Here is a 23,653-nt window from a genome sequence, read left to right as displayed (position 1 = left end):
AGGAAGATGGACTATACCATGGACCAGTCAATGGCAGAAAGAGGCAAAAAAGCAGTATATTATTGAACTGGAGATAATTGCCCACAATCAATTTGCTAAAATTATTGATTAACGCTACCGGAAGCTGGTGTCTGCATATGCATCACATTTACAGGCTAGCAAATCGTATTAACATGAGGTACGGTATGGGTTGAATAATTTTGAGAATGTACAATTCTTGAAATTAACGCGCTGGGCTTCATTTTCGTATCCAGCATAAGTCTGGCACGAGGCCCAGTATAAATCTGCGCAGGGGCAAGCTAGATTAAGTTTAGGTATTTTCACAAACTTTTTTTTTTCTAGAAGAAAAAGGTGTGCAAAGTACGAATTCTAAGGAACTACAAGCAATGTCCACTGACAGTTTTTGTTAATGACATCGTAGATCTGAGTAGGCACTTGGAGACCTCCACTCGTTCGTGCCAATGTGTTCAATGAATTGATTCCTGAAATAACTCGGGGGATTCTATTCATGCAGTTGTCATATTTATGAATAATAATACGATGACATCCACCACACATGTCCGTGGAGCTCAGAATCTGTCGCCCTGCACCTTAATCAATTTCAAACCACATTACACTACTTGTGCCAATAGTGAGACATGTTTTCAGTAGGCCTAAAGTTCAGGCACAAAAATTGTAAGGTGCACCTTGCGCATCTCAAAAGAAATGTCCTCAGTATGCTGGAACGCCCAGCATGTTGCAGAGGGATGAACCAAATCCCCAAACAAATGCATGGAGGCTTGAGTGAGTACGAACATCAAGGCACGCCAGCTTTTATGCTCAAGAGCAAACATGCTGTCTATGACTATAGAGCCCATTGTGTTGTTGTGAATTTGGAGAAAACACTTGTAATGTTATTTGTGTTGAATTTAAAATTTGTAAATTTGGAGATTTCATATGATGAATTGTTGGGTGCAACTGATCAGCCAATCTTGCTTTTGCTTGTATACAAAAAAACAATTCAAATCATTTTATTTATTTATTTTACTCTTATGATGACGGGTGAAAAAGAAAACTTCAGGTTGACGTCTTTAAGATTTACAGATGTGAAAACAAAACATTAACTGAAGTCGGAACTAGAATAAAATAGACACAAAACAATGAACTCAGCACTTACAGAAGTACACGTGCGTTTCTTCAATGCTATTCATTTCACTTGGCTCTGTATAGTCTGCACTATTGGGTTTGACTTCTCAGCCAATTTGCATATGTTTAACATGTTGCCCCTGGAAGATGTGCTTGTGTACTTGCAGTTCAGTTCTTCTTTCTGAAACCCGGAATAACCTTTATAAGCTCTGCTTTCGGCACAGCTCCCTTCTGCTGTACTGCTGTGCCGTCTTCTATCACATATAATTTCCCTTATCATGCTTTTGTGTAGGTTTTCAAAGATCCCAGCTTAAGCGATATTTTGCATTACTCTATGAGCTTGCTGTCTGCCTGTCATTTGATGTCAAAGCGCTTATAATGCATTTGGAGAATAGCTGGGAAAATTGGGGGCAAGAAAATAGGCTGTTATGGAGAAGTTGAAAAAACAAGATAATAAATTATAGAAAAAAGAAGATCATAGAAAATAATTAAATCTCAGCGCATGCATATCACATTTCCTTGTCCCAGTTAATTAATAACTCATGGTCATGATATGCCAAATAAGCATTTGGATTGATGACTAACTTCCTGTTCAAGACCTATCTTCATATTTAAGAGACTTTATCATGTTTGAATAATAAGATTTCTGTTGTTTTATCATCATTGTTTAGCGAAGCTCTCTGACTCTTAATTAAATGGAGGTCATCATAAAAGATAACAATTCAGTCCCTGTAAAAAGTAAATAAATTAATTGATTTAATTATTGTAAGGTGGTGACAGATGTCTTTATCTATTTCATTATCAAGCTGCTTCCTTATCTCTACCTCCCCAACTAGGTGGGATCTTTCTTCATGATCAACTTGTGCCTCGTGGTCATCGCCACCCAGTTCTCAGAGACAAAGCAACGGGAGAACGCTCTTATGCGGGAGCAGCGTGCTCGCTACATGTCCAATGATTCCACCCTTGCCAGTTACAGTGAACCCGGCTCATGCTATGAGGAGATGCTGCGCTACATCAGTCACCTTTACCGCAAGTTAACACGCAGACTGCAGAGGATATACTCTGGATGGCACAGGTCAGATATGAACTGTGTGTTATACAAAACAGAGAGTGGCATATTTGGAAAAGTTCTCAAAAACACAATGTACGACAAAATTATTTTTGCGGACCATATAGCCTAATTGGAAGCTTTTGTAAATCAGGGATGGGCAACTTAAATGCTGGATGCAAATGAAAAGGACCTCTTGCATAAAATTTACCATTCATGTACGGCACAAAACTGCTGAACAGTTTCAAAAGTTTGTCCTGCATATCATTCTAAATCCACAAAAACTCATTAGGCCGACTCATGAGTCTCATGATGTTGTATATGGAAATGCAACTAATCCATGTCTTCCGTCTAGTGGAGGTATTGCAACTTAAAACTACAGTTAATGCATATTTCGCAGTTCGGCACCTACAAATTTAACCTGGCAATAGCCAGATTGATATTGTGATTCACTCAAGGAAGTTACTCACAATATCAATCTGGGACTGCTCCGCGGTGATTTGCTCGGGAAAGGCATGGCATGCTGTACAATACTTTGAGCTGATTGGATGATGCGGCATCTTGTGCACATTTGTTTTGACCAATCAAGGCCACAGATGAAAATGTCGTCATCGTTCATGTCGTTGAGGGGGAGGGGGGCTGGGGGAGCACGAACATCTTTAGCAGTGAAAATTGCACAAAGTGCCTCTCGCTGTTCAACATTCAGCAAGGAAACTGTGAGTAATTCTGCAAGAACAGAATATACATATTGCTTATATACAGGAAATGCAGTCTTGGTTGAAGACTGGCAGGCATGATTCGATTAGAACCCGAAAGATTCAACTGAAAGATGACGTCTTGGTGCTTTCGCTTTAAGAAACTGCCACCTATGGTGGTTCGACTTGGAGGCAGCGCCGAGCGAGTTAAGCCACAATTGGTGAATGGCGATTGGTGAATTGTGCATGCTAACGTGTCTGCTTGCACTGTTGTTCGAGCTTAAAAAGCTATTATTATTTTTATGATTTGAAGATGCCAGAATTTGCACATTATTTTATGTTTTTGTCTGATGACATTGTTAAAAAAAAAAAAATCTGACTTTCAGTTTCAATTAAATTAGTTACTCAGTGCTTGAGTATTATTTTTAGCTTGAGTGATTTTTTTTATGACTGCTTTTTACTTTTACTTATTATTATTATACTATTTTGAAGTAATGCTACTCTTACTTGAGTACATTTTTTGGCTACTCTACCCACCTCTATTTGTTTCCCCCCGGCGTTCGTCACAGCTGCATATCACACCCCAAACACAATGTTGCTCTGTGATTGGTCCGAACGGTGAAAATCAATGGGCTAGGTGTTAAGATGTATTCTCCGGAGATGGTGAACTGTTGTGAACTCACAAATACCGCTAGAATTCATCTTGCAGAGCAAAGTTACCACAAATTGGAATATTTACAGATTTTATTTTAATTTTTTTTAAATTCTCAATATTATGTTTTCCCCAGTTTTTTCCTATACCCAACAATTTTTATGGAAAATGTATATTGAATGTTTATCGTATATTGAACATTTATCAGCAATTTTTGAAAAAATAAAAATATGTTTAAAAAGCTTTTTTGGAGCTGGGGGAATTGATCAAGGGGCCACTTGAAGTTGCCAATCCCTGATGTAGACACATGCTATCATAACCTTAAACAATGGAAGATATACTCAGGGCCGAATTCACTAAAGGATTGCCTGGCTTTTGTGTGGCGCAAAACAGTAAAAATGAAGAAAACAAATAAAAGCACGAAGCACGCGTAGTCGGTGAAATGCTTCACAGACTGTGCTGCCAAGCAGATTGGGTTTCAGTGCACTGGTGCTATTTGCGCAAATTTAAATGAGGTAGTATGCAAATATATGGCAGAAAAAATGCCCACATTTATGCAAATGAGCTTCATTGATAAAAAAAAACCACTAACTTACTCACAAACACCAGCAATAATAGCCACACACAGTTTGAAGCAAATAATGTCTTTAGAAAGCTAGTGTAAACTATTCACTCCGCTCAAGCAGCGATTATAGCACGGAGATAGCATTGTATTGCCAGTCGTGCTCGGAGAGAATATAAAGAAGGGGAAGCTTTTGTATTTCATGCCTGAAGTTCTGAGGAATGGGTTAATGTCAGAAACTACGACCAATCGTCACGATAATTCATAAAAATTCCACTTATGCTGACTTCAAACCATTCACCACCTATTCTATATTTTATGCCCGTTTAGTGTTTTCCTCTAATAATGTCACTTGATGTCAGAAAACTGCGATCAGTCTTTACAAAAATGTATGTTGACATATAAAAGAAAATATCAAGATGCTCACACTAATATTCAGGATGTTATGGACATTGTAACGTCTTCCTATCCAAGGGCACTTACCCCTTACCAAAAAAAAGTATATTTAAGTATGCTTGAAGTATACTCAAAATTAGGAGAGTATACATCCAGTTTGCTTTTCTTGTACTTATTGGAAGAACACTGCACCAAGTAAATGTTAAGTGTACTTGTAAGCATACTAAAACATATACTAAAAGTTGACATACTGTACTAGTACAGTGGTGCCCAAGTCTGGTCCCCTATCCAGCCTGTTTTCCACGTTTCCCTCCTGCAGTGCAGCTGAATCTAATGATCAGCTCATCAGCAAGCTTTGCAGAAGCCTGATAACGATCCTGATCATGAATCACGTGTGTTAGTGGAGAGAAACATGGAAAGCAGGCTGGATAGAGGCTCTCTTGAGGCACCCCTGCTGTAGTATATACTTAGAAAGGCACTCGCTAAGGAACCAAAATTGTAGGTCACATTTATTTATAAAGCCCTAAAGATCATGTGGCTGGATACCCTAGGATGTGACCTTTAGTACCAGTCTTCGCTGGTTCGATACCTGTCAAATAATCACTGGGCTTTTTGCTGTAAACTAAACTGTGGACATACGTGTACCACAAAGTATACTTTCAAGTATACTTGATAGCATACTTAAATATACTATAAAGTATGCTTATACTTATTAATATACTTAAGTAAGTTAAGTATACTTTTTAATGTTCCAATTTAGTCTCAAGGAGTTTACTTAAAGTTTACTTTTAATACTAGAATAACTGCACTCGAAAAATAAACTTACGTATACTTAAGTATACGCTATATTATGTACTTAAAGTATACTACTTTTTGGTAAGGGACTGCATCTTAACATCAATTAATGAGGACAACTTTTAATGTGCATAAAATACAAACAAATGCCACCGTATTATGGATTTTATGGGCATTAGTCCTTTTTCTCAGCATACAGTTGCACTCATAAGTTTACATACGCAGCACAACTGTGTTTAGTCCCGTTCGCACTTCCTCGGTCAGGACCCCAAGCTCGCGTTCCGAAAATGTCATCTTTCTTTTCCTAACTGCCATTGTTCTGCCACGGTGTTCTTGGAGCAAAGCCAGCATTTATACTTTGCCGTGTGTGGCTTATTGCAGTCGGGGGGAAATCTGGGGCAAACTGCATTGAGTTGCCAAACTTTGCGGTTGTGTCTTTGCTGTTATATCATTAGCGCAATGTCCTTTGTGAATAAGACGTCAAGATGGAGCAAAATGTAGGTGCAAATGAAATACAACTAAAGGTGCTATAGCGGCCACAGTTAAATCTTTGTGAATTCGGCCCTCAGTGAGATACACAACACAGGTAGTTTTGTTTGCACAATGTTAATATTGTATTCCAGAAATAACAATCAAAAAGGTGCATGTGTCGCTTTCATTACACTGAGAATTATCAATTGTTCTTTCAAATTGTTTTTTTTGTCTTTACCAGTAAACGGCGTAAAAAGGTGAACCCCAACGGCAGTGGTGGAGGCAGTAATGGCGGAGGTAATGGACATGGCCATGGCTCGAGCAGGGGCACGGGCCCAGGTAGCGCTCTGTGGTTGAGGCCAATACACAGCCTGCTGCAGCACCATCAGCACCAGCACTGTCGACTCGCCAATGGGGGGCAGCACATGAGCAGCGTGGCCAGCACTGAACATTTGGCTGGAGAAGAAGGCGTCGGAGGAACCGTGGAATTGGAGATGAAGGCACTTCCTGTTAGTATAGGAAGTCGAAACGGAAATAGCAGTGGCGGCCATCAGTCGGCTGTCAGCCAAGGCATGGGGGCCTTGCTCAGGAGACTCAACGGAGGGATGAACTACCCGACCATTCTGCCATCATTTGTTTGCAGCTACAGCAGCAAGACACCACCACCTCACTCGCAGCAAGGTGGCTGCAGTCCAGATCAGCATCCGCCAAACCACTCGTCGTCCGAACACACAGAAAAACTCAACAAGCTCTACCAGCTTGTGGGACAGCACAGTAAGAAGATACACACTCAAACAACCGACATACAGTACATGTGGAACATATGATACAGACAAACACGATTATTGTTCAAACATTCACCAACATCAAACATAAATCAACTTTTGGCTAATAGGACAAGTGACATTGTAGACCTCATATCCCTCCTTCAATCCTACTAACAGTTCATTATTTTACCAAACGCCTACCGGAGCACAACAGAATTTTAATATATTGATTCTAAATACTAGGGCTGGGCGATTTTGCCTAAAAATAAAATCTCAGATTTTTTAACAAAATATTTGATTTACGATTTTCCCCTGATTTCATTATTATTATTATTATTATTATTATTATTATTATTATTATTATTATTATTATTATTATTATTATTATTATTATTTATTTTTTACATAAACCAAGAACTTAAGTTTTGCTTTTATTTGATCAGTTAACAAAATTAACCATATTTCTTCTCTTGGAATCCATGTGCAAAACTTGAATCAAATACTTCTCGAAATTTAAATCTATGTGTTGAAAAAGTAGAAAAGTAAAACTTTTTGTGTCAACTTTGTTTTAAAAGCTAAACAGTGATACTTGTGTCCCTCAATATGACACACATAAACATCACATTTTGGCTTTAATGTAGGAATTCGAGGTCTGAGCTTGTCATCCCCTCCAACTGTCTGATGATTTTACAAGTACAAGTACTGTGATGTAAATTGAGATGGCTATTTTGCCATGACTGGCAAATTTCATTTTTGCGTTATTTGATTGGCCAGTCCCCGGTGTAAGAAAGTCTTGGCCTGCCGTAAATCGGCTATTATACCGTGTTTAGTCCGCTTCACCGGTGAAATTAATATTGTATTATTATTTAGTTTTATTATTATTATTATTATTATTATTTACATTTTTGACATTTTCCGGGAATTACTACATTATAGGGTGCTACACCTGCTTCCCAGGCTGCCAAAAACACTTGGTGATGAATTCCAAGGCCTTGCACTAAGCACGGCTACCAAAACAAGACAGCCACAAAATGAAATTCAACAATATGGCAAGTAGGGGTGTCTTATCATTGCATTTGTTTTCTTACGCCAAGTCCTGTGACCAGATTTGATATAAGTTGTATCTGTAAAGGTCTGCTGCAAGTGTCTAGAGAAGAACTTAAAAAGGCATGACAGAAAATCCATATTTCAAGCTTTGCATTCCTCCTTGCAGAGAGGCGGAGACACAGGGGAATTGGTACAATCGACATTGTGTGAAAAAGGGCTGGTACGAGGAGTGCAAGTGGGCAGTGAAAGGAAATATAAAAAAGATACATGTCACTCAATTAAAAGTTTAAATGCCGATGAACCAATGTGGAGGGTTACGTAAGAAGAAAATACATTTGTGAAGATATAAAGCTGTTAGTGTAAAGACAAACAAGTGGGAGTATCTTAAACTCATCTATTTTGTTCTATGGTTCTGGGAAGACCGCAACTTGTGCACAGATACATGGCTTCTGAGTTGACCCTTAAAATGTAATTAACCAAGAAAGCATCAGTAACTAGAAGCAAAAAATCCAGAAAAATAGGTCTGATAAGCTCATGAAGTGTGTTGCCAGGGAGGGAAAATTAACTGAAGGTAACGGCAGACGGATCGTGCATCTGCCTATTTGAGAGGTATGGTGTTCAAATCTCGACTCAGGCCTTCCTGCATGAAGTTGTGGTGGCCGTGGCTAAGGAGGTAGAGCCGGTTGTCCAGTAACCGGAAGGTTAGCTGTTCGATCCCCGCGCTACCCAAGACATGTGTCCTTGGGCAAGACACTTGACACACATTGCCTCCAGTGCCACTCACACTGGTGACTGAAAGGTGCCAATGTTTGGTGGTGGTCGGAGGGGCCGTAGGCGCACACTGGCATCCATGCTTCTGCCAGCCTGCCCGAGGGCAGCTGTGGCTACTTAAGTAGCTTACCGCCACCAGAGCGTGAATGTGTGAGTGCATGAATAATGAAAAGTTTCTAGAAAAGCGCTATAGAAATCTGATGCATTATTAAGTTTGTGTCTTTTCAGGCTATCCAATTTCCTCCCACCATCACAACTTGCAAGTTTTTTTTTATTCTTGTACTAATTAAAGACTCCCCCTTACTTGCCTATACGTTTGAATTAGTGTCACTCCCGTACACCAAGCGAAATGACCAAATGTGTCTAAATTGTCGCACAATTTGCTTGGTTGCAAAAGTGTTTTTCATTTGTGGCTGACTGTCATCAACGAGTTTTGCTGTGGTTCGAAATTTGAATCACAGATGAACAATGTCGCGCCAAACAACAATAGCATGTTGTAGCATATTATTGTTTTACTGTACTGTGTCATTTCTTTTTTCATTTCCTTGATTTCTTTATTTCATTCTTTAAAACAAAATCCCTTCAATATATTTATAATTTCATAATAATGTCATACATTTATCGAACGAGATAAGTGTGGAGAGTCTTATTTCCCATGAAAAGCTATTGCAATTCATTGGTCGATGTGCGGCAGGGAATCGCCACGGTTGTACTTGGTTTGTTGTTGTACAGTTCGGCCACTTGATGTGTGGTGCCACTTTGCTGTGTTTTGTTGAAAAAGCATAATCAGCTCATTGCTGGGCCTCCTGTTATGGCTCTGATGAAGCTATTTGGCAATATCTCTTTGTTAAACAGGCTTGCACTTTGATTAACCCAGCAAAGCGACCCCAGACTTCAAACAGCGCACGTCCCTACACATTGATTACACTCATTTTGGGGTAGACAAAGCATTCAATTTCCAAGCTATATTTTTGAATAAAAGAGCAAAGTGCAAACACCTTAGCGTCACATCAATTACTCCTTGATGGAGACATTTTATATAGTAAAACAAGTTAATCACATGCCATCCTTATCTGCTACTGCCGTAAGGCCGCAGTCTGCAGCTCCAGACAGCAATTTCCTTTCCGATGAAGTCGAGCGATCGTTGTCACGCTCGAGCTGCGAATCCACCGGTGACTCAAAGCGCATTTATTCATACCTACAGCGTCACCTTAAGCTTTACACTTTGACATTCTTGGATGCTGCTCATACATTAATCAAAGCGTATGTGCTTGGAAGTTTAAGACATTGACTATGGCCAGTTCACTTAAGATGTGAAAGACTGCTCTGAACATATGCAATTAAAAGTTCCATTTTTTGTATCGCGACATCCACAACTGAAGGGAATGAATATGATTAGATAAAGTCCAGTTCATGAAAGTATCCTAACAACAACCTATGTCTGTCCTGCACATGAGGACCAATAGGATCAAGCGTTATGCAACGTGTGACCCTCTCCCATCATGCCCCCTGGCAGGTCACCAGAGTGTGCTGTACCAGCTGGCAGGCGTGGTACCCAGTCCACTGCTCCTGGAACTACTGAGCTGCCCTCTCTGTGCCCGCAGCCTGGAGACCTTGGAGCTGGAGTTGGGAGACTCGGAGGGTTGCAAGGGAGAAGCCGATGGACTGCATGACTTCCCCCAGGTCACTGTGGATGGCAAACACTAGTAGTGTCTTACAGAGGATGAAACACGACAATGACATGAATAATATCACAATTAGTTGAAAATTGATTTGGCATGGATGTTAAGTAACCATTCATGGATTACATATGTAGGCATTGACCGACTTGATTGCGGTTCATTGCTGATGGTTCCTTTTTTTTTTTTTTTTTTTTTAAACATGTCCACTTCTAGGGAGGAGATCTGAGAGGCGGGAGAGGTCGGGGGAGACGACACGGCGCTGTGGAATACAAGAACGGAGCACTTCGGGCATGGATGAAGTTCAGGGAGAAACTGAAGAGAATAGTGGAGAGCAAATACTTTAACCGAGGGATCATGATTGCCATCCTCGTCAACACTCTCAGCATGGGGATCGAGTACCATAAGCAGGTAATACCTTTTGGCCATTCGTTTACATGAAAAGCACGTTTTGGAGCTTAAAAATGGAAATAGCTGAGAAACATGGATTGTTATTATATTTTTTTGGGGAAAGACACAATACAAACTACAAAAGGAGGAGGTTGACATACTCATGTATACAGTAAATCGTTTATCACAGGAAGGCACTAGTTTGTGCTGAGCATTTGTGTTATTTGTTAATGTCCCGATATTTTTGTCCATTTAGTAGTGTCTTTTGCCCTTTCTGTTCTTAATCTCTAACCTAAACTCTCTCTAAACTAATTCTGTCTCCATAGAGTGTGTTTGCGCGTGATTTGATTTTCTGTGTCTATGCTCCTGTTATAGACATTAGGAATGACAGGGAAACCATGAACTTATCGCACATCCACTAACATGTTGCATAAGTGTCCTCCTCGTTCTGTATTCCTTTTACGAGTGCATACTTGTGTGCAGAGGTGTAGGAATGTTGGAAACAAGTCAGACACAAAGAGAGATGAGAAGAGTCCTAAACAGAGATCGAGACAGGATGTTTATTGGAATGTTTCGTAAAGGCATTCGAAGTATGTTGGTCATGTTTGCGTTCACCTCAACGTTTATTTTTCAAAAGGGATGTCTACAATCTTCTTCACAGGAACTTTCTCCTAATTATTGGTTACAAAAATCTACAAGTAATCAAATTGTATTTGTATAGCACTTTTCATACATTAAAAATACAACACAACGTGCTTTACAGAAATAAAAGCAGTTATTACTTATGTTTATTATAACAACATGTCCCAGTGCTGTTGACTTCTGTATGTTGTGCTGTCATATGGTAATGTAAATATCAAATCCCAATAAATGCTGTTTAATGGTGTGTCTATATATACAGTACAGGCCAAAAGTTTGGACACACCTTCTCATCACTACATTTGCTTTGTTTTAATGATTATCTACATTGTTGATTCTCATTGAAGGCATCAAAACTATGACAACTATCGAACACATTTAGAGTTATGTACTTAACAAAAAAGGTGAAAATTATCAAATAAATACATAAATAAATAGCCACCCTTTTCTCTGATTACTTTTTTGCACATTCTTGGCATTCTCTCGATGAGCTTCAAAAGGTAGTCATCTTTAAGGGTTTTCCGAGGTGTAAGAATGACAAAAGAATGACAAAAGTAAACAGAGCAATGGTTATTTTGAAAAATCTATAATATAAAACATGTTTTCAGTTATTTCACCTTTTATTTTTTGTTCATTACATAACTCCATAGTTTTGATGCCTTCAGTGAGAATCTACCGCGTGCAGTGAGCTCTAGGTTTGGTTGGTCGCAAATTGAGACAAACACACCAATTACAAATGTGTGTGTCGGTAGGCGAGTGTACAACGTATCCTAGGGTGACCATATTTTCATTTCCAAAAAAAGAGGATACTCAGCCCGACCTCGAGAAATACAAGATGCCATACATTCAAACAATTTTAACGTATGCCTCCTCTGTATGGGTAGAAAATAGAAAAAAAAACATTACTCTCTTTAGAAGTCTTACATTTTTTGCTCCGCAATCTTTTTTTTGTACACCCAGCGCCTTGGGTGCGGTAGCTCAATACATGCCACTCAGCTAAAGTTCTGGACCACCGTCACTGTCAGTGCACAATCTGTCAGTCTCAGTAAACGTTGCAGTGCACTCTGCCTCCAATTTGCCGCACAACGAAAAACGGACAATTTCAAACCCGCCCGGACGCCCGAAAAGAATGTAATAAAGTGAATATCTCCCTGTAAAACAGCTTAATTCCTCACAAAATCAAGCAATAGCAATGCCAAACACCATGTAAAGTGTAACAGCCAGTTAATTGAAGCACACCCACAAAGTCCTTTTGCACCATTCTTTGTGAAAATTACGAATAATTCTTTGTCCGTTACTTTGCCGAAGATCCGGTAGCTAAGGCGTTGGTCTCCCATCTTTCAAAAGCTGACGTTTTTCCCTCAAATGAAAGACGGGAAAATAGTTTTATATTCTCCAGAGTGGCGTCATCTTACTGTGCTGTGCACTAAGTGTGTTTTGAATTCACAAATGCGCTGTGCAAACGTACATTCGCATAGGAAGAATACAGCAACGTAAAAAGGCTGCGTAGCGATCTGCCTATTTGCGTAAAGGACTTTTCTACTGGGAAAATGACAATGCATGCGCGAACACACATCGCTACGTGGACAGGGCTGGGAAAAGCACAGTAGCGGTGTGCCTTCAGGAGGATTATTTTTGCAGCATTTTTGCCTGCAGGCCAGACGAAGTAATGAGTCATTTTTAATTGAGGTATGAAAAGCAACAAATGTTGTCACTTTTAAACCTGTAGGTAGTGTAGGCTGTCTGAAATGAAAGAAATAATTAAAATAAATAGAAAAAGCCAAACTTTCTTTTCAGCCTGGGGTAGACCGCACGTTACTGGAATCTACAGCGTAACCAGCCATGAGAATAAAGAAAAGGCATTGCATGAGAAAGTGTGTCCAAACTTTTGGCCTGTATTGTATATATATTAGAGCTGTCAAACTATTACATTTTGTAATCAGATTAGTCACTTCTTTGAAGTTTGATTAAACATGATCATAATGATTTAAATAATAATTTAAAATGAATGAAACAAATATTCTGAATGTCATACGCAAACCTTTATTAAATACTTTATTTTAATGCATGTAGTTATGTTTACTGCTCAAACACAACCTGCGCTACCTTTAATGTAACCATCCGCTGTCCACCTGACCGATCATCTGCGGTCAAATTTATGGTGTGCTTAATCAATAAGTTAATGCTTTAACTTTGATAGCACTAACTTAGCTATCCATCCCATCTTCTCCGTAAATAGTACAAATGAATGACTATATTAAGACTTACAAGCAAAAAATGTGCTGTGTAAAGTCAAATGGAAACGACGACCCTGCAACCTCCCCTGTTTGTTCATTCATGTTGTTGATGTGCTACATAGGTAATAAAAAATGGCACTCGAGTCCACTGTTAAAGTACTGTGAGAGTTCCATTGTGGATGTAGATTGAAAGCCAAATGTGAACACACAAACCTGTTAAGCACCTTCAAACTTGATTTCAAGCCCTCAGTTGAAGCAACTGTATCACTGACTCTACGGTGGGTTAAGTGAAACAGATCACTTCTGATAAATTGGAACTCGTCTGCTCCATTTGATGGATTGGGCCTGACTCCCGCTCGGGAACTTGATTGATAATAGCTTGATTTAGGGCACACCCACTCCAAAGGGATTCCCAGCAGAGTAGAAAGATTAACTAACTTCTTCTTTTAGGGTGATGATTTTTTTGTTGTTGGGGTGTCTCACCTTTATCCCTAACCTACTTTTCTCATTCCTGCAGCCAGAGGAGTTGACGGATGTGCTCGAGATCAGCAACATCGTTTTCACTAGCATGTTTGTTTTGGAGATGGGATTCATGCTGCTGGCTTTCGGCCTGTTTGGATATATCAGAAATCCGTACAACATTTTTGACAGCGTCATTGTTATCATCAGGTAACCAGACAAATTATTTTCCACACCAAGTATTTTTCACCCTAGGCCACTGCTGAAAGCATTTCTTCTCCTACTTGTCAGCCATTAGCTATCAAGGCTCATGCTATCCATCGTTGTAATATTCTGACCAACTCATAATGAACTCATGAATCACTCCAGAACTGCTGCATAATGCATAAAATAACCCACCATAATGTAATATAATGGCACTAGCATAATGTGTTGCAATAGCACTTATGGATATTAACTCGACATAAAATGAACTGATGATTATGTAAAGATTGTGTTTGATTGTGGAATTCCCGGAACTCGTGGCCAATACACATACTTTTCTGCCATATTTGAGGAGAAACTACCTCACAATCTTGGTTGTTGTTCTACCAAGAATTGCTTGAAAGGAGTTCAGGGTTATGGACTATGGTTTAGTCTTTCCGGAAAAGCATTTTGGAAGTACACTGTATAATTGTCTGCCTCCGCTCTGGCCCTGACTGACAAAAGATATGAATGTTTTGTCTATAGAGTGTTTGCTGTCATTACTGACTTTAATGACACTGACAACATTTTAAGTTCACATTTCTCATTAGTCTTTGCTATTTAAATGTCATCTCCTTCTCAGTGTGTGGGAGATAATTGGCCAATCTGACGGCGGGTTGTCGGTCCTGCGTACTTTCCGTCTGCTTCGAGTTCTCAAGTTGGTTCGCTTCCTTCCTGCACTGAGGAGACAACTTGTTGTCCTGATGAAGACAATGGATAATGTGGCTACCTTCTGCATGCTTCTGATGCTCTTCATCTTCACCTTTAGGTGTGTATTAGTTCAAAATTAAGAAAAATATTCCTAACATATCTGTGCGGATGATGAACCTGTTTTTGTTGTTGTTTACCTTTATCTTTGCAGCATACTGGGTATGCATCTGTTTGGTTGCAAATTCAGTCTTCAGACAGATGACGGAGACACCATTCCTGACCGCAAGAACTTTGACACTCTTTTGTGGGCAATTGTCACCGTATTTCAGGTTAGCTGCACATAAGTATGAATTATGATGATGATGATGATGATGATGATGATGATGATGATGACAACAACGACGATGATGATAATAACAATGCAGTAAAGAAGAATCAAGCAACAAAGAATTATTCAGCTTTTTGGTGTAAAATATATGAAGACAAACTGTAGGATGACTTTCATTGGCTCTGTTTGAATGCTAAATGTGCTAGAAGACAGTTTCTGCCTTTTTTTTCATATTGCTATATACTATACATCAATTTTGGCTCAGTTAACTCTTTGACTGCCAAGCATTTTCAGAAAAGAGAACATGTGAGTCCTAGCTGATTTAAGCATTTTGACTGATCTTTCAAGGTCCACAGAAAATTTTGTGTGTTGGACTATGGAAACACAGATACTACCAAATGAAAGATTGAACTCTCATCTTTCATCAGAAGAAAAAGTTTGTTTCTACCTTATTCCGTTCTTCAGTAATGGCTTCCTCATGTCCTTCAGTTCCTATACCGGGTGGTAGATGTTCTGATCCATCTTATCCACTCCATTCATGGTGGCATCGTAGTCCAGAACCAGTGTCTTCTCCGTGATCAGACTGTACCCACTCCTCCGATGAATATGCATTGGACTCGGGGTACTCTTCATCGTCCGATTGAACGTCCGCCTGTGCAGAAGTGCTCGTTTTCCGCCGTTAGCATCGCTAGCCGGTGAGGCTTTGTGATGTGATCGAAGCCGCCACGTCAACGCTTCCAACTTCGGCGTCAACGGTTCCAACTTCGGCGTCAATCTCGGAGTCACCATCATCATCATCAATGTGCTCTTTAGCATTGGTCGATACTTTTTGTCTTTGAAAAAAATGCTCAAGCGTGAGCTGCTTGAAACCGGTCGCCATTTTCGCCTCCTCAGCCATTCTCCCCTCAACACTCTAGCTCCGCCTCACGTCTTCTACTGACGCCTACCCGATCTTGTCATCGCTGCCATCTAGTGCCCAAAAATAGTCATTATACTAACTCGACCTGCTTGATACTTTCAGCACAGATGCCAAGGTTTTCCTCCACCCGTTTAAAAAACAAAACAAAAAAAACATAGTGAACGTCTTAACGTCTTTGGCGGCACTCATTTGGATTTTACTAAACGTTATTAAACGTTTTTGGCGGTCAAAGAGTTAAACTCTGGAATGTGCTACCGCTGTATTCGTTGGCAACATATTATATTCTTAGTGAGAGCTCTAAGTGCAAATCTCAATTAATCCGAATGACGTGAAGGGGCATTGTGTATAAAGTAAGCAAAAATAGAATACGATGGTTTTTACCATTAACCTATATTCAATTGAATACATCACAATTAATTCCTGCAATATGTTTTAAAAATGCTGGAAGAGAGGCAACAATAGCCTGGGAGAGTTGAGGAAAAATGCATGTTTGGAAGATTCCACAGGTAAACAGATGAATTGGAAACATGCCAGTGTCATGATTGGGTATAAAAGGAAGGCTTAGTTGTTCACAAGCAAGAAAGGAGTGACCACTTTGTGAACAACTGCACGTGCAAACAGTCCAACAGTTTAAGGACGTTTCTCAACGTGCTTTTACAAGGAATTTAAGGATTTCATCATCTACGGTGCATAATCATCATCAAAAGATTCAGAGCTCTGCACCCAAGCGGCAAGGCCAAAAACCAACATTGAAAACACATGACCTTTGATCTCTCGGGCGATCTTATCTCATGAAAAAACGGCATATTGCTACCATGGGCTCAAGAACACCACTTAACACTTGCTACATCTGCAAATGCAAGTTAAAACGCTACCATGCAAAAGCAAACTTCACATAACAGCACCCAGAAACGCTGTCCGCTTCTCAGACCTGAGTTCATCTCTGGACTGGCGCAAAGTGGAAAAGTGTGCTGAGGTCTGACGAGTCCCCATTTCAAGTTATTTTTCAAAATCATTGGATGTCGTGTCCTCAGGGCCAAAGAGCAAACGGACCTTCCAGATTGTTATCAGCGCAAGGTTCAAAAACCAGCATCTGTGATTGTATGTGGGTGTGTTAGTGATTGCCCATGGCATGTGTTGCTTGCACATCTGGGAAGGCACCATTAATGCTGAAAATGACATGTGGATTTTGAGGCAGCATATTTTGCCATACAAGGAAGTCAATCTTTTTCAGGGATGTCTCTGCTTATTTTAAAAAGACAACACCAAGCCACATTCTATACATCTTACATCAGTGTGGCTTCACGGTTAAAGAGTATGGGTACTAGACTGGCCTGCCGGCATTCCAGACCTGACTATCAATGAAAATGCGTGGCACATTATGAAGCGCAAAATACAACAATGATATGCTGACATGCTTAAAATGTTGCTCTGAAGGATTTATTTTACTAAATCTGCCATCAATTTGAACTCAGTATACTTTTAGCCAGTGATTGTAGATATGGCGTTTTAATGGCTTGACATCCAAACGTTCTACATGTGTGTTCTGTATCTGGAACCATTTATAAGGCGTTTTGAGTGTCATGCCATTTTTAAAGGATACTTAGAAAATCCCCCAACACACAACTCATTTTGAAACGTACTAAAGTCAACATGTGCGACATTGCCATTTAAAATAAAAATGTGAAACGTGGGTGATTTTAAGTGTTTGCTTGTACATAAGATGCTCTGCTCATTAAAGGTTGACAAGTAAATTGTTCCTATGCGCACCCACCACTTGTCTAGCCCACTACTCTTCTATTTTCTAACCTGTGTGGAGATACTGTTCAAGCGCTCAGTCTGCAGCAGAGCATGAATATTTCCCTTTGCTGCGTGTCGGAGAGAGATGCTGAAGAAGCGTTTATGCAGCTTTGACAGGAGTACTGTATACTTGCTGTACTTTTGTGGACGATACACTGACGTACACACACACACACACACTAGCATCACAAGCACACGCACGGATGCAACCAAGTGAAATACCTCCCTGCCACGGGGTTTGAGTGGGCAGAGAGCTTTCATGCTGCATCATGAACAGTGCCCTACTTTTAAATGCTTTCATCTCTGGCATTGGTTTAAAAGCTACTCCGCATAAACACACACACACACACACACACCCACCCACACACACACACACACACACACACACACACACACACACACACACACACACACACACACACACACACACACACACACTATACGTGCACACTCACTCACATAGACCTTGCTTGTCATCTTATAGTAATCCCTTGTGGAAGAAGTTGAAGTACTGCTGCATGATGGCAGTAAAAGTAGCTCTTCTCATTTTGAACAACCCTTAAGTACCGCAAGGGTGTAAAAGTGATTATTTCTGTATTTTTACAGTATTTGTGTCTTTGTTTTTAATCCCCAAAAAAACAACTCTCCACAACTCACATTCTCATCATGTTTTTCTGGAATGTGCAGATTTTAACCCAGGAGGATTGGAACGTGGTGTTGTATAACGGTATGGCCTCCACCTCCCCATGGGCGGCCCTCTACTTTGTTGCCCTGATGACATTTGGAAACTACGTGCTTTTCAACTTGCTAGTGGCCATCTTGGTTGAGGGCTTTCAGGCTGAGGTGAGTCGCATTCTTTTAACTTAAGATACTTTCATTGGACTTGTTTTAGTGTTCTATAGACTTACACGGTCACAGAAGTATTGATGTATTTATATTGTGGTTGTAATTTGCAGTAGCGGATTGCATGTGAGGTAGTTTTGGTATTTTGCCAACCTTATTTAGCTACATGAGAGGTGCTACATTGGAATTATGCTACATTGTTTCTGACAGAACAGACCGTTTCCCAGCCAAGGTGGGTTTATTGTGATAGCATTGCCAGGACAAGAGAGAACAGATTTATGTTCACTTCTGAACAACAGCTCTCATTCACAGCAGCGGCCATGTCTTGCTGTTAATAAACTCCCAGTTGAGCCATTGCAGGGCCACAAGTGCAGCCACTCAATTGCAGAAATGTCACATTAAGTGAGGGATCACTGTTTTTAAAAGGGGGCAAAAGGATGAAGATTACTGTCGACCGGTATTGCAAACTCCAATCAATTTGATGATCAATCCTTCTTCCAACCTGGTTACGGTGAGCACCCGTGTAGCACAAGCCCTCTCCAGGCATGGAACTTGGCAACAGTGATTGATTCCCTCCTGAACCTTTTGAATCTGTTAACTGCACCAAGTTTTGACATTAAACAGCAGTTTGATGGTCTAAAAAAAATAGCAATACAGAGACTATATGGCCCATGGATAAAGCTTTTTTTTTTGTCTTTCTGCTTTGGCCAGTAACATACTGTCATAAATTTGTCAGAAAAACTTCATTTGTTCAGTATTTAACCAGTGTTGAACAAATCAAATCCTTTAGTTTGACTATCAATACAATGTGTGTGTCTTAGGGTGATGCAAATCGCTCCGAGTCAGATGATGACAAAAAGTCAGACAACTTTGAGGAGGATGAGAAAGTAGAGCAGCTCAGAGACACCGGTAGGTGAAATGTTGGTTAATATATTCAAGTTTATCTTAAATGCTTCATGACAAACAGACACTTTATTGCATCTGAAAAAAATGTCATCTATACCCTCTACAGAGCTAAAGATGTATACTCTGATGATGACGGCCAATGGTCATGTCGACCCTCGTAATTCGATGGCTCCTCCCATAATCATGCGAACGGCAGCCACGCCCATGCCCACTCCAAAGAGCTCTTTAGGGCCAGAGTCGTACCTGGAGGACGAGGTCATGGCCAGAGAGGGAGTTTTGCAATGTGGGGAGGTCGGACCTCCTGAAGCAGGGACGGTCCGCCAAGAGTCTCGCCGTGGAAGTGCCACCTCCATGGATGCCTTAACATGTGATCAGAGATCTTTGGTGAGCTTGTGACTGATTCACTTGAAGCTTTGCTATATATCTGATTCTTCAGCCAATTGATGAACTCTCACACATATCATGGAATGTATGTTTATACACTACACGGCAAGGACTTAGTGAGAATTGCAACTTGCAATTTGTGGCAGATTCATCACTGCAACTGTTAAATCTTTCACTACAGACCTAGGCAAACAATCAAATCCACCAATGGAGGACCAAATGCCAACATGAATAAATAAATAAATGAATACATAAAAACAGATATAAAACATATACGATAATTAAAAAATACAGGAAAAAAATCAAATATCAATTAAAGTAAGTAAGTAAAAACAACAAAATAAATAAATAAATGAAAGTAATATAAATGCAAAAATAAAAATAAATAAATAAAAATAAAAATAAATGTGGAATTAGATACAAAAAAATTAATATATAAATACATTTAATAATCAATCAATAAATAAATAAAAAGGGTCTGCTCTCATATGTATTTGTTTCATGCCGCAGACACTGTCAGCATGAAATGCGTCATGAAATGTAATTCAAATGACGGGGTGGTCCTAACCAGTCCTATTATTTATTTTTGTATTTATGTCTACATTTATTTTTATATTTATTTTAATTTTTTTAATCTCGTTTTTCATTTTTGTATTTATTTTTTTAAAATGTATTTATTTTGTTGTTGTTTTTATGTCCATTTATATTAAATTTTTGAATTACATTATTAATTTATTCATTTATTTTGACATTTTTGGTCCTCCATATCCACCACCATGAAGGACAGTCACCTTAATTATGTTCACAGCAGTTGTTTCTTACATAAGTAAAGAATCACTGTTTTCGTCATTATCCATCCATTCATTCATCCATCCATCCATTTTCTTAACATTACTGATAATGTCTTTAAAATCCAGGAAGTAAACTCATTTATTATGCTCTTAACTCATTTACTAAATGCATGCCTTAGCCTGTACCTAGTCACACCAGTAGATGTCTAAATCCAAAATAAACTCACTATAATTCATTACATCAGTTATTTCATCTTTGCTACGCAAAGGTTTAATCAGTTATTTTCATTAAATCCATGACATGGACAAACACTGAGTCCTCATAATTCCTGTTCCTGCAGAGCCACTCGAGTCCAGCACGCCGCTCGCCTCTTCTTCCTCGTGGATCCAGCTCATGGGGAAGCCGTCGCTCCAGTTGGAATAGTCTGGGAAGAGCGCCGAGCCTCAAGAGGCGAGACACCAGCGGCGAAAGAGAGAGCCTGTTGTCCGGGGAGAGAGGAGAGGAGGAAGACGGTGTGGGTGACAATGCCGATGCTGGCGGGTACGACAATCTAATCCAGCCGGATCCCTTGGAGCTGTTGCAGGCGTCCACTCTCTGCCCTGCCATCATGGCCCAATATGGCGACTGTAATGGGGGGAGCATGACTTTCAATTCCAATGTCAACAGTGACTCCAAAGATGACTCCTTGCCTGAAGATGACATTGATGATGATGTAAGTTGCCATGAGTCTTAACTATCCAAATGTATGCATTGGGGAATCTTCTTAATGGCATTGTGCATTCCTCACTTAGATCAAATCTGCGAGCAAGTGAGGCCCCCTTAGAAAATTTAGAACATTCTTGCTGGGTCACAAGGTTTTCGGTTCCCTTTGTGACTCTGTTTACATAGAGTTCTTTATGTGATTATCCCTCTCCCCTTCTATTCCCTCGGCCAGCCTTTGTACTTTTCTCCTCTGTTAATTGGGTGTAAAGCTTCTGTGTGTAAATGCGGTGTGTATTCAGGCTGCAAAAGAATGTACCCCACTGTGGTTGTAGATGACCTCCGTCTCGACAGGTGGGTGGTTTTATTGCCTGCAAATTGAATTTAGTTAGCTGTAAAATGTGCTCAAACCCAGGCCTCCTCCTGGGCATACTGACCCTTCTGTCACTGGGCACATGCAGGCGGGAGTGTGTTCTGAGTGTACACTTGAAAGAGTATGCATCAGCGCGCATATGATGTCCCAGCTTGAATGTATTTGTGGTTATCTGAGCTCAACCATTTGAGAGCACACATATAAACGACAAATCCTGTTGCAGAGCACATTGTTGTATTTTCAGCCTTAATTCATTTCTTAGCACTTTGTAATAAATAAGTAACTTAGTGGAACCGGATAATTTACCATGGCACCGCTGATGAACCACTCATTTCCATTGTTTGCCCAAAGGTGTTTTATCATTCCAGTTTAACACCAACATGATGTTCATGCATTTACAGTTTGTGTGTTGTTGACGTGTAAGCTGATGTTGACATGTCATGTCCGACTCATGCAGAGTTCTCTTTGCTGCGTGATCAAGAAAGAGCTCCACAACTTGAAACCTCGCTGGTGCAAAGAACATGAAGAATGGACGTTGTACTTGTTTTCACCAGAGAACCCGTGGGTCTCTTTTCCTTTCTTTAAAGCTCTGACATTTATTTACTTGCTTGGAATGACGATTACAATTCATGGATCTCTTTATCTGTGTGTCTGTTTAGATTCCGCGTGTGGTGCCAAAGTGTGAGCTCTCACAAACTATTTGACCATGTGGTTCTGGTTTTCATCTTCCTCAACTGCATCACGATCGCTTTGGAAAGACCTAATATAAAGCCTAACAGCACGGTAAGACACACTGATAGAATCTGTTTCATGTTAATCGTAAAATAGTTTACTCTTCCATAAATATGCATTGTCGCTGTACAATGAAAAACATGTGCTGTATCTCCACATCTTTTAAACACACAAAAAACTTTGGGAATTTTTCAATAACAACAAGAACCACACAAAACTGAGTATGAATGCTACCTGTAAGATGTATTGAAGGACTACACAGTACATTTTGTAGAGTACATTTTACTCTAAAAAATAGTCTGTTTAGTCCCACTTTAAACAGAGTACAATTTACACTTGGAAGAGAGTAAAATATTCAGCGTAAATTTTGTGTACGAGAGAATTGGCCTATCCCATGACAAAAAACTAGTAACGTTTTTTCACTCCGAAATTTTAAGTCAATTTTAGAAGGAATTATTTTTAGTACATTTTACTAGCTTATTTAAAAACAAAAGTTACACAAGATTTGAGGAACAAACTCATGAGCTTCAGCTTGGGAGAAGGCCAATCTACCACCTGAGCTATGCCACTCCTATTGCTTGCTAACATCCAAAATGAGATCATTGTTTTTGGTCTTGGAGGTACGAAGATTCCAGCTGACATGAGCGATATACTTTTTTTTTTTTTTTTTTCCTCCGGAGAGCTCAGTTCATTCTGTAATTTTACCGATTTGGCATGTCATCATTGCTCTCTTTTTTTTATTTTTTTTTATTATTTATATATATTTTTTATACATTTTTATTTTGTATGTGGGTGTGTATGTGCATGTGGGTGTGTATGTGTATGTGCGTGTGTGCGTGCGTGTGATCGTGCATGTATCAGTTCACCCAAAACCCACCGAAAAATCCCACATCGCTCACCCAAACCGAACACCCCAGAATCCAATCAGAGTCGCGAGGCCGTCAGGAGACCCGAGGAAGGACCAAAGAAAAGAAAGGAAAGTGAAATCCATCACCGACCAGACACGAGCGATATACTAACACACAGTAGGCGCGACATGGCTCAGGGAGTAGATTGGCTCTCTCCCAACATAAAACAATGAAAATCTGGTATTTGTGTTTATCGTGTAACAATTCTATCCCAATCTTCATTTCTTTCTTCACATTTAGGAGCGAATATTTCTCGGAGTGTCCAACTATGTTTTCACTGTGATCTTCTTTGCAGAGATGGCCATCAAGGTAATCATCACTGTTCGTTTGGCCTCACTATTG

The 23,653-nt window shown here is 39.8% G+C and overlaps 1 protein-coding gene across 2 annotated transcripts in view; it reads left to right on the top strand.

The window, feature by feature from the left end:
* Positions 1-23,653, top strand: part of cacna1ha (calcium channel, voltage-dependent, T type, alpha 1H subunit a) — a 97,217-nt gene that overhangs the window by 55,023 nt on the left and 18,541 nt on the right. For both annotated transcript variants that reach the window (XM_086061354.1, XM_086061279.1), the window contains exons 9-22: positions 1,962-2,200; positions 5,986-6,518; positions 9,846-10,012; positions 10,225-10,419; positions 13,792-13,943; positions 14,560-14,745; positions 14,839-14,956; positions 18,362-18,517; positions 19,339-19,426; positions 19,530-19,807; positions 20,940-21,311; positions 22,129-22,232; positions 22,331-22,454; positions 23,552-23,620. In XM_086061354.1, coding sequence (XP_085917480.1) covers positions 1,962-2,200; positions 5,986-6,518; positions 9,846-10,012; positions 10,225-10,419; positions 13,792-13,943; positions 14,560-14,745; positions 14,839-14,956; positions 18,362-18,517; positions 19,339-19,426; positions 19,530-19,807; positions 20,940-21,311; positions 22,129-22,232; positions 22,331-22,454; positions 23,552-23,620 — 2,781 coding nt within the window. The remainder of the gene's footprint in view (positions 1-1,961; positions 2,201-5,985; positions 6,519-9,845; positions 10,013-10,224; positions 10,420-13,791; positions 13,944-14,559; positions 14,746-14,838; positions 14,957-18,361; positions 18,518-19,338; positions 19,427-19,529; positions 19,808-20,939; positions 21,312-22,128; positions 22,233-22,330; positions 22,455-23,551; positions 23,621-23,653) is intronic.

The sequence above is a fragment of the Leptonotus elevatus genome, chromosome 1 (assembly GCF_054856555.1).
Source record: "Leptonotus elevatus isolate MCC_2025b chromosome 1, RoL_Lele_1.0, whole genome shotgun sequence".
Classification (NCBI taxonomy): domain Eukaryota; kingdom Metazoa; phylum Chordata; class Actinopteri; order Syngnathiformes; family Syngnathidae; genus Leptonotus; species Leptonotus elevatus.
Note: the sequence above shows the minus strand (reverse complement) of the source record. Positions and strands in the feature narration are given on the sequence as shown.